Raw genomic sequence first — 12,357 nt, forward strand, 5'->3', positions numbered from 1 at the left:
GATGGCATAATGAATAGAGCTCTAGGCCTGCAGTAAGGAAGATCCATCTGCATGAGTTCAAATCTGGCCTCAGACACTTATTAGTTGTGTGACCCTGGGCAAGTCACTTAACCCTGTTTACCTCAGTTTCTTCATGTATAAAATGGACTGGAGAAGAAAACAGTAAACCACTCCAGTTATCTTTGCCAAGAAAACTCCAAATGGGGTCATGAAGAGTTGGACATGATTGAAACGACCAAACAACAACAACAAAACTAGAAAAAATGGTGGAATTAGCTGGATGAAGTTTGTTCAGAACAAATATAAGGTCATTGCTCCTAGGGAGGAAAAATATACTGTGCTGTATAAGATGAAGAAAACATTGCTAGAATAACAATGATAAGAATGACTGGAATGGATGGTGAGGATAGTAAAATTAATGCTGTTAAACATAACACATTTTTTTAAATTAGTTTATTTTTAGTTTTCAACATTCACTTCTGTAAGTTTTAAATTTTCCCCCTCCCTCCCCAATATGGCATACAATCTGATATAGGCTCTACACATACATTCCTATTAAATCTATTTTCATATTAGTCAAAACATAACACATTTTTTAAAAGCCAGTGAGATATTAATTAGTATGTGTAAATGTTATGGCATGATATTTAGCCTTAGTTGGATTTTTACTAAACTCAAATCAAAGAAGTATAGAGTTGGGAGGGACCTTGAGAGATCACCTTAATCAAAAATCTGCTTTCTAACATGTATATGACTACGTCACCTTGAACAGGTCATTTATTTCATCTTTTCTCACGTCTCCCAGAAAAGAAACTCTAGGACTTTTTAAAAAGAATTTGATAGTCTCTATGAACATGATGGAGAGATGTGAGTTAGACAATATTTCTAGGTAAGTGAATTCAGAGTGAGTTAAATGGCCAGGCCCAAAGTTATCATTAATGTACCAGGTCTATAGTGGAGTACTGCAAGGATCTGTCTTTGGCCCTCCTCTGTTCACTATTTTTGCTAAAGATTTGAATAAAGGAATAAACATTAAGCTTATCAGATATATAGGTGGGGTGGCTAGGTGACGCAGTGAATAGAGGACCGGCCCAGGAGTCAGGAGGACTTGAGTTCAAATTCAGCTTCAGACACTTGACACACACTTACTAGCTGTGTGACCTTGGGAAAGTCACTTAACCCCAATTGCCCTGCCCTTTCCCCTCCAAAAAGCAAAAAAAAAAAAAGATTTATAGGTGAAATAAAGTCATTGGGATGATAGAGGATTAAAAAGAAAACCTTGACAAACTAAAATAATGGGTAAGATCTCAAAAGATGAAATTTAATAGAGGTAATAAGTAAATTCTTAAACCTGTAAAATACTTGTTGTACCTACCTCATAAAATTATTGTAAGAGCCAAATGAAATAATATATACAAAACACTTTAGAAATCCTAATGTTGTTATTTAGATAAATTCAATTCTGTGACCCCATGCACCATAGGATGCCAACACTGTCCATGGAGTTTTGTTAGTAAAAATACTAGAGCATTTGTTATTTCCTTCTCCAGTGAATTAAGGCAATCACAGGTTAAGTAACTTGCCCAGGGTCACACAGCTAGTATCTGATGTAGGATTTTAACCGAGGTCTTTCTGACTCCAGGCCTGACACTCTAGCCACTGAACTGAACCACCCAACTCCCCTGTTAGAAATCCCAAAGTACTGTATAAAGTCTGCTATCATCATAGTCAGTATTATTATCTCTACTCTAGACTAAAAGAATGAGGCCTTAATTTGTAGGATTTAGGTTAGAGATGAGGAGGAGTTTTTAAAGAATGGGATGGATAGTTCATTCCAGTTAATCTAATGAGAAGAATTCTTTTCAGTTAAGGTGAAAGGATAGGTAAATAGCCTCCAAAGATTCCTCTCAACCTTGAGGACCTTCTTTCTTTCTCTGATTGCTTTTGGAAAACAGACTTACAATATGACTTGATTTTCTCAACAAATCTACTCCATAACGCTAGCAATACCACCCTTTCTCCAGCAGGATTTAAATAATTCACTGTTATATTTTATTTGTTCACATTGTCTAAGGTGGAACCAGTTTCTCTAGCATAGAAGAATTGTAATAGAAGAGTAATTATTTTCCTGAAAGAATAGTACGTCAAATTATAGTTGACAGGTAAAAAATGCTTTTGAAGCAGAGTAGTTTCAGAATTTAAGTGAGCTAGTGAATTTAAACCATCATCATAACAATCTGACCCTATGTGGGCAGCAAGCTTAGGTTGGGAAAGAAATTAAATGTTATATGTAGTCATGAGTGATATAGCATTTCTCATTAGGGATACCAGGTCCGTCTTAGAAAATTTGTGAAATGTTTTTAAAATTAGTGTATACTGCCATATTGAAAGGAATTTCTCAAAGTACCTTGTCATTGAGAAGGACAGTATATAAAGGTGAATAAAGTTACAGACAAAAGAAAATGGTGCCCATTCCTTTTATCCTTCTGGGTTATTCAAAATAATGATTTTAAACCAGGTTAGTATGACCATCCCTCATTCCTGATCCCCTTCCATACTCTTCCAAATGTTTATCCTGTCTTACTGTTAGACTAGCAATAAAATAATGTTTTGGGCTAAACAGTGGAATACTTCTATGCTTAATTTACATAGAAGTGGCCTTAGATTTGTATCTGAAGGAAAAAAAAGAGTGCTCAGAATTGGTGATCTTTTTAATTCTCTTTCATATACGTCATAAAGTGACTGCCTGCTGTGTTTTTATGGTAGAAATAGTTCAGTATAATTAGACTCTAATAACAGTTTCCAAGAGTATGCTGGTAAATGTTAACAACCAGCTGGGAGGAGGGGAGGATGAGGGTGCAGGGAAGGAGGAAGAAGACATAGATATACATGTGGCAGTCATTTAATGTTCATCTGCATCATGAAGATTTTCTCCATCGCTTTCTCAAGTCTAGACAACCAACAAAACAACCAAGCAAGTCCCAGTTTCACAGCATTTGCTGATTTCCAAGATGTAAGTGCTCACCATGAAAACGCCACAATCTCTGAGCTCTCCTGATCAGGTTTGAGCTGGCTCCAGCAAACCCAGGCAGCTGAGCATGGCTCTGAGAATTTAACCTCTACTGTATTTTTAACCTTAATCATCAGGAACCCCTAAGTGATGTTATTTGTGGGTCCCCAAATAGTTAGATTCTCCTGAATTTTTAAGCCCTAAAAAACAAAATCTCCTATATAATGGAAACATTGAGATGCGAGTTAAAAGAGATAATCGTGACATGTAGTGATTGGAACCATCATTCCAAGAAAGCAAGAAAATTAGAATTTAAAAATGTCTAATACGATTCAAGTCAACCGTCATTTATTAACTATCTACTATGCCCAAAACATTGTGCTAGGTGCCAGGAATACCAATACAAAAATGAAACAGTCCCTTCTTTCAGGGAACTTATGTTCTACTGAGGAGGAAAAGAAAATATATGCAATATATTATTTATATGAATATTATTATATTTCTATGAAAAATAATTTTATAAAGGAAAGAGCACAATTTGGGGACATCAGAAAAGCCCCTGTGTAAAGGATAGAAGCTGGGCTGTGCTCTGAAGGAGGTTGGTTGAGCTGCTGCCGGTGGAGTTAAGAAGAAAGCTCACTCTAGGCATGGGGGCTGGAGGGAAGAAGTAGGATACTGCACACAGAAAACAGCTTTCGAGATGGTTTGACCAGGATAGAGAGTGTGTGAGGGCAGTGAAGTGAGAAAAGCCTGGGAAGGTAGGGAGGAGTCAGATTGTAGAGGCCCCTAAAGGTCAGACTGAGAATTAGTATGTTAACCTAGTAACCCCTGATGGCTTTGGCTCAGATCTGTGTTTTAGAAATGCCTTGTACGTGCTAGGCACTGTATAAATGATTCCTCCCTTCCCTCCTTGTACACAAGATGGACTGTAGAAGGGACAGGCTGGGTTTAGGGAGATCAATTTGGAGGTGACTCCAATAATCCTGGCAGGAAGTGATGAGGCCCTGAACTTTGGTGAGGGCTGCACACACAAGTGGGGAGAAAGGGACAGCTGCTACAGATACAGAAGGAGAGTAGGCAAGTCATGCCAACCGATAGGATGAGAGAAAGTAGAGTCAGTGATGACTCCTCAGTTACAGACTTGGATGACTAAAAGAATAGGGGAGCCCTCAACAGAAATGGGGAAGTGTAGATGAGAAATGGACTTGGGAGGAAATATAATGAGTTCCAGTTTTGGATGTGTTAGAGATGACTAGCTAGTACTTGGATCTGGAGTCCAGGAGAGAGATTGGGACTGGCTTTGTAGATCTGGGAGTCATCTCCACATAGAGGTGATCATTTAACCAATAGTAACTGACAAGATCACTGGAGGGAGATTGTGGAAAGAAAAGAAAGCCTGAGCCAGAGCTTTGGGGGATTCTCACACTTAGTGAACAGGAGGAAGAGGAAAGGAAGAAGAAGGAGCAAGCATTTAGGAGGCAAAGAAACAGAGAAGGGAAAAGAGAATGTTCAGGAGGAGATGCAGAACTACCAAGAGGCCAAGTAAAATCAGAACTGAGAGAAGACCACTGGATTTAGCAGTTAAGAAATCATCATTAAGGGGGCGGCTAGGAGTCAGGACAACCTGAGTTCAAATCTGGCCTCAGATACTTAATACAAAAACTAGCTGTGTGACCTTGGGCAAGTCACTTAACCCCAATTGCCCTCCAAAAAGCAAAAAAAACCAAAAACAAAAGAAATCATCATTAATCTTGTAGAGAACCGGTTCAGCCACACAGTGAGCTCAGAAGCCAAGCTGAAAATGTTAGAGAAGAGAATGGGAGGCAGGATGCTGGGGGGCAATGAACATCAATGTCTTTTTCTCAGATTCTATTAAATAATGAAAGAATTGAAAGAAATTGAAAGAATTATTTCACAGCTTTCAGAAATTTCTCTTTGTTAAGGTTTCAGAGAAGTCTTGAGGGAGAAAGAGAGGATGATAAGCTTTTGGGAATAAAATGAAATAAAACCAGATTTTTCCAGTTTTCCTCTAGTAGTTAACAAAGGGGAAATGAATTTTGCTTTTAGCAAACCCCACTTACCCAGAGCAGACTCTCAATTCAAAGTTGAGCTTGAAGCATTCTCTACTCTTCTGACAAATGCAACATTCAATTTAAGGGATTCAAATGATTTCTTGATGGCACCTCTTTTATAACTAATTGCTCTTGGTGAGACCAATAAGACCACAGTCTTAAATGGAGAGATCACAAACCATTTATTTTCAAATTAATATAGCAAAAAATAAGTGTGTTTAATGAAATTGGGGTAGTTTGATTTATTTTTTTTTAATGGGAACATTCATGACTGAACAAGGTAACTTTCTGTCCTGCACATGATGTCCAGCATCAAAAATATCTCCTAATAATAAATATGGCATTTCAGGTACTTGACATGGCACTAAGGACTATTCAGAGTAATTGCTGCCTCAAGCATGTCTTCACGGCTCTGAATCACTTGCCTCTAGTCAGTTACTATATTTAAGGAGATCCCAGGGTTAAGGAACCATTTAAAAAAACGTTTCAAAACATAAAGACAAACTTAACAGTTACCTCAGCTTTATGGTAGGGTGTGTTGATGTTCCGGAGTGGGTCCAATGGAATGTGTGTGTGTGTGTGTGTGTGTGTGTGTGTGTGTGTGTGTGTGTGTATTCAACTGTGTTTGACATTTATTTTGGATTAGGACATAGAAGCTGAACTTTTTCCAATTTTATTTAACCTTCTTTTTTTCCATTAGAAAGACTGGTTCCATGAGTTATTTATGTAGTTGCCACAAAATACCAGCCAATATTTAGCTAAAACTCCCCAGCAACCCCATTGTAAACAGTGGTAACTAGATGTGGTAATTTACCTTCACACCAGCATGGGATTTCCAGGCATCCTTGGAGATGCTACTTGAGTTTCAGGGAGTTTCTCTGAGAATTTAAAAATTAAGGCTATTTCATGAGTGACCGTGGTGCTTTCAAGCTAGACATCTTTGAAATGTGTAAATCTCTTCACAGCACTATCTTGCCTGCCCTCAAGTTTCATTTCACCAAAACCAGTGCAGGCTGATGTGTTTCTAAGAACTCTATTAAATTGACAGAGGCAGGGAAGGTGAGATGTTAACTGGATTTCATTTACTCAAGAACCAAATGTGACTTCAGTAAAGTAAATCCTCTCTGAAGGATAAATGAATGACTGGGATGTCTTAGTTTCCTTATCTGTGAAATAAGGACAATAATAGCCCCTAAATCCTAGGGTTCTTGTGAGGAACAAATGAGATAGTAATTGTAAAGCACTTAGCACAGTGTCTGGTACATCAAAAGCACTATATAAATATTAGCTATTATTATGACATAGATGTGAGTGGGGAAGAGGAAGAGGATGGTGAGGTGCCAGGGAAGCTTGTGGAAAGAGAACTGAACCAGAATTAAGAAGGTCTGGGCTGTGCCAGCTTGCCCATTCTAGTCATATCTGTGGACCTTGGACTAGTGTGAGCCTCAGTTTCCTTCATAAAAATGAAAATAATAGCTGCCCTATATACCTTAAGGGGTTGGAGTAAAGATCAGATAGAATCAGGGGTGGGAAGTGGTATTACTATAATTGATGCAAATAACAAAAACACGAAACAAATGGGCTCTGATAGTAATAAGAAATGCAGTATGATTTAATTGATATGAAAAAGGACTTTTGTGAGTTTTAGTCCCTAATTTTGTGACTAACAATATGACTTTAGATAAAAAAAATTATATGCAATCACCAATAATAATGAATGACCTCTATTTTTTTTGGAGGGCAATTGGGGTTAAGTGACTTGCCCAAGGTCACACAGCTAGTTTTCTTGTTAAGTGTCTGAGGCCAGATTTGAACTCAGGTACTCCTGACTCCAGGCCAGTGCTCTATTCACTGTGCCACCTAGCCACCCATGAATGACCTCTCTTGAGCAAGAAATTACCCGGACCAGGCACAATTCAGATAATCTAGAAAGGTGTCTTAAACATCCCCCTCTTTTGATGGGCTGTTTTTCTATGTCATGGCACACTGGGACATCACCAGCATGGATACAGTTTCAGAATGACCAAAGATATGAATTAAAATAATAATAATAATAATAAATAATAATAATCCCCTCAAGATTTCTCTACAAAAGAGAGATCCTTTTAGAGGCTTGGAGAGACCTTGCAGAAATTTTGCCCAGAAAAATAAACTAGAGATGTACCAAGTAGAGATCAGATAAGTAAGATCCTGCTGTTATAAAATACTCAAGGGGCAACTAGGTGGCACAGGGAATAGAGCACCAGCCCTGGAATCAGGAGGACCTGAGTTCAAATCCAGTCTCAGACACTTAACACTTAAGTAGCCGTATAACTTTGGGCAAGTCACTTAACCCCAATTGCCCCTCCAAAAAAGCAAAAAAAAAAAAAAATTCTATGTTAAGAATTGTACAACTTTACCCAATACTTGCTTCTTTGACCCTTTTGTCATTCTTGTTCTTCCCCTTCCTCTCCATCTTTTAGCTGTGACCTTGCTTTTTATATGTTGCATTTGGGGACTAAAAAGTGCAGACATTTGCCATGAGGTCACTCTGAGCTTCTAAAAGGATCTCTCTTTTGGAGAGAGATCTAGAAGGGAACATAGATCCTTCGATGTCCCAGTGTGCCATGACATATAGAAAAATAGCCCATCTCCTCAGAAGGGGATGATTAATACATCTTTCTGGATTATCCGAATTGTGCCTGGTCCTGGTCATTTCTTGTTCAAGAAAGGTAATTGATTCTATCTTTAGAAACCTTACCACTTTTGGCATATTGATCTCAAAGCTCATATATTTCAAATTTTTGTTATCTGTATCAGTAATAATACCACCTTACATTTGTATAGTATCTGGTTTCCAAGGACTTTTGACATCCATTATTTCATCTGAAATCCTATCTACTAGTTTTCAGAAGTCTTTTTAAAGATATCTGGTAGACAGCACTAGTGTCAAACCCAAGTATAAACAGGGGCCATTAATGGAACATAAGGATCCCTGGGAACCATATATTGACTTAGTTTTAAAATGCAATGTTATCAGATACAGTGTGTATGCTTTATTGTATTTTTATTTATTTTGTTAACTATTTCCCAATTACATTTTAATCTGGTTCAGGCTGCATTTGGCTGTGTTGCAGGCCACATAATTAACACCTAAGGTATCCTGTATCTGTGTGTCACACTCTATAATTCCGTCAGCCTCAATTTCCCAAATACCCTTTCTTTGCTTAAGAATGTTGTTTTTTTCTGGCTCCTTGGCTTCTCCTTGACTACGGGTGTCAGAATAAATGAGTATCAGAATTATGGTTTTGTGAAGTGCTCTCCACTATATTGTGAATTTGCGTATTTATGTAATCGTGTCCATTGATGAACCATATGGATGGTGTCTGCAGACCAGCCTACCTAGATCTGGAAAGGATCAGCACCCGGCTGACTGAAGGGTGATGGCCCCTCCCAAATTCCCTCTGAGCTGCATCAGGGGAGGGAGCACTTAGCCAACAAAACACTGAATCCTGGAAGTACTGAAGCCATCTGCACGGCCACAAAACACAGTCTTCCGGGTCTTATTTTATTTAGGACATAAACATAAATTGTGGCCACCACAAAATGTACTACCTCCTCCACTGTTCTCTTGCCAAGAGTTTATGGGCTGTTGCATTGTTGGTCTGATGCTCTTTTTTTTTTTTAAGTAGATCTCAGCTGTTGTTATCTAAGAAATAGGATATTAAAGTTGAGTTTGGATTTCCATCTATGTGAAAGAAGAGCCAGAAGCTTTCCTGGGGAGCAGGCACACAAATGGGGCCCAGCAGTTTGAAGCACTGCTTAGTAAATGGCCCTGGGGGAGGACCAGAACCTCACTTTCTGACCTCTATGTTTCTTTGTCTTTTAGGTATTTGTGGCTAGCCCTCACAAAACCCAGCCAATTGTGGAGATTCTGCTAAAAAATCAACCAAAGCTAATTGAGTTTCTGAGCACCTTCCAAAAAGAAAGAACAGATGATGAACAATTCACCGATGAGAAGAATTATTTGATTAAACAAATCCGAGACTTGAAAAAAACGGCCCCTTGAAGATTTTACCTAATTTTCTGCCATAGGCATTAATCCTGTTTGTTCAGTTTATATGTGTCATTTAAAAAAAAAAATAGTGCTAGGGAAGGCATGCACAGGTGCCTATTTTAATTCATTGTTTCAGATAAATGGAATATAAAACTTTTAAAATGGGAAAGTTTAAAAAACCTAGAATAATATATTATTTTTAATCAAGTCTGTGATTATTTATGTCAAATTAGCAAACCTTTGCATTAGAAACTGACCAGTTTTTATCCACGTATTTGCATCAACTTGTTCTTGCCTTTCCTCCCCACGGCCTTGAGCTGTCGTTTACTGTAACTGCACCAAGTAGGAGCTTGGATGATTGCCATCATCTTTTTCTTTGTACTTCTAGACCTGACTGATTGAGTGCTGTGCACATGGACACTGTGAAAGGGCCGGGTTTGCTTAGGTCAAAAGAATTTCTCAAGTCACTAGAGGGCAAATTCAAAAAGATGATCACCTTAAGTATTTTTGTTATTCATATTTTGTTTCTTTCCTGGTGTCCTTTGGTTGATTTTAAATAAGTTGCTCCTAACCTTTTAGGGAAATTAATATTCTTTTGGCTTAGTTGAGGCTTTGTTCAGGACTCTCTTTTAACCTCCAGCACTAGGTTGAACTGCTTCTGACTCTAGTCTAATGATTGCCAGAGCAACCCAACCTCTACTGGGGAGTCTGATGGGACCAACCACAGAGAAAGGTGGGCTTCCACCTTTTGTGGTCCAGATGAACCGCCAGGGAAGCCTGAAATCTAAGGCGTTATGTCTTGGCTGGTACATCAAGCAGATGCTTGAGCAATGAATCTAGAGTCAGAAGAGGTATCAGTGCTGCTCTATCCCATTGACTTATGCTGGGGACACGTTTTTTGTATGTCATGTTTTGTGGCTGCTGTTCTCATGGGCCTTGGAAATAGGAGTCATTGCCCAGTGGCACCAGATGCAAAGGCTTGGGGCCAGAGGTTGTATGGGTGTTTTGGTCACTCGTTTTCATAGAGAAATGTAAAGGTAGAAAGGGGGAAAATAAAAGATATGAAAAGATATATGGCAGGTGGCTATAGGCAATCTTTCCCCAGTACAACAGAAAGCCGTTACTCTATAACTCTACAGCAAATTCTTTAGCAAAAGGCTAGAAAACCTGTGAGATTCTGTGGTCCAATATATTGTTGCATATTAGAGTTATTAAGGATTTAATTTATGCTCTTAGAAAAGGCATGGACCCTAACAGGTCATGGTTTATTTTCAGATGTCAGTTGTATAAAAATTATGTATATCTTAGCACTCTTGAATTTTAAAGCTCTATTTACAAGCTATTAAAGGCATGGTTACTACTCTGCATTGTTTTTCCTGATTTCATTTCTAAAACGTGTTACTCCTCCCTGAGAACGTACATATTTTATAGTTGCTGGGTTGTGTGTTCTTTGCCTCCCTCCCAACAATCACCATCCCTCTGGATTAGAAAGGGACCGATGAACTTGTTCGTTCTCAAGGACCCTTGGGCCTTTGGAGACATCATCCTGAAGCCCAGTCAGGCAAGACTTGTCACTTGCTGCCGGAGACCTGGGTTTTTGTTTGGGCCACATCCAGCATGGAGCTGCAAGGTTGTCCATGCCAACCCTTGCTTGGGGGACGCCTCATGCTGCAGCAGCTTCGGTAAGTGCCATCATAGAAAAGTCCAGATACTGGTCAGTAGAACTGACAGCTTGCACCCTTTCATTCTTCCATCAACAAAGGCTGGATTCTTTTCTGGCCCTTCTATACCTGCTCAGAATTCTGATGCACAGGTTTTACTTCTTTAATATCAGGGATAAGTAAATGCTAAAACACATGAAGGCCAAGCAAGTTTTGTGGAAGCCCATTGGACTGCTTCTGGCTGTTCCATGGCATCAGAGGACACCGAGTTCCAATTAATTAGAAAGCAAGACCTTGTTATCATTCTTTGGGTAAAGATAGATTTTTCGATTTCCTGTGGCCTAGAATCAGACCTCCTGTAGCCAGCTTAGCACCAGCTACAACAGGAAATCAACCTCTGAGATGCAGTAAATGAGTAGCTGGAACTTCATTATGTTCTGAAGACATGAATTATCAATGTGTAAGTAGATCAGAAAGCACAACCTTGACACAGGTTTGTGCGGACATAATCCCACTAAATTTGTTCAGAGTTTTCAATTTATAGAAAGGTCAGACTTAAGAAGCTACTTTTTTTTTTCATTTTTCAAATGCTTTATTAACTTCTGATGTACATCATTCATTTCTGTCAGATTTTGAGTAAAAAAATTTTTCCCTGTTTTTCCCCTACCCACCGCCCCAAAATACTAGTCCCACAGGATATCCCCTCCTCCAATCTGCTCTCTCCCATATCTTCTCCCACTCCCATACCCCCTTTGACTTTTCCAGTAGGGCATGGTGGATCTCTGTGCTCCAGTGCCTGTATATCTTATTTCCCAATTACATGTAAAATAGTACTAATAATAGTATATATACATATTTTTAAACATTTGATTTTAAAACTTTGAATTCCAGATTCATTCCCTTCCTCCCTTGTCACCCACCCTTACTGGGAAGATAAGCAGTTCAGTATAGGTTGTATATGTGTGGCTAATGGAAAACAATAACGTAGTAGATATATTGTAAAAGATTGACTATATTTCCCTCCCTCCTATCCCACCTCCCACTTGTTCTGTTCTCTACTTTGATCCCTTCCCTTTTCAAAAGTGGGTGCTTCCAACTTTCCTCCCCCCCCAGCCTGCCCTCCCTTCCATCATCCCCCCTCTCATCCCCTTCCCCTCTACTTCTTCCCCTCCATTGAACCATTTTCCCTTGTCTCTTCTATGAGATAGTTTACCCCATTCTGTCTCTCCCCATCTCCTCTCATTATATTCCTCTCTCGCCTCTTAATTTCACCTTTTAAGTATCATCCCTTCCTATTGGTCCTGTGCCCTCTATCTATGTATACCTGTAAACATATATACACACATTCACATATGTATTCGTACGTCCATATATCCTCCAATATAGACATACATATATATATATATTTATATTCCCTTCAACTATTTTCATACTGAGAAAAGTTTCATCAGTTACAATTATTGTTTTTCCATGTAGTAATATTAATAGCTCAACTTGGATAAGTTCCTTATGATTTCTTTTCCCTGTTTACCTTCTCTTGCTTCTTGTATCTGAATGTCAAATTTTCTATTCAACTCT

The 12,357-nt window shown here is 38.8% G+C and overlaps 1 protein-coding gene across 2 annotated transcripts in view; it reads left to right on the plus strand.

The window, feature by feature from the left end:
- CAB39L (calcium binding protein 39 like) overlaps window positions 1-10,483 on the plus strand; it is a 93,994-nt gene extending 83,511 nt beyond the window's left edge. For both annotated transcript variants that reach the window (XM_069063632.1, XM_069063631.1), the window contains one exon: window positions 8,951-10,483. In XM_069063632.1, the coding sequence (XP_068919733.1) occupies window positions 8,951-9,002 (52 nt within the window). In that variant the 3' untranslated portion in view covers window positions 9,003-10,483. The remainder of the gene's footprint in view (window positions 1-8,950) is intronic.
- The last annotated feature ends 1,874 nt before the right edge of the window (window positions 10,484-12,357 follow it).

Source organism: Petaurus breviceps, unplaced genomic scaffold (genome assembly GCF_028583685.1).
Source record: "Petaurus breviceps papuanus isolate PSGF00001 unplaced genomic scaffold, PetGlider_PUasm1.0 90594, whole genome shotgun sequence".
Lineage (NCBI taxonomy): Eukaryota > Metazoa > Chordata > Mammalia > Diprotodontia > Petauridae > Petaurus > Petaurus breviceps.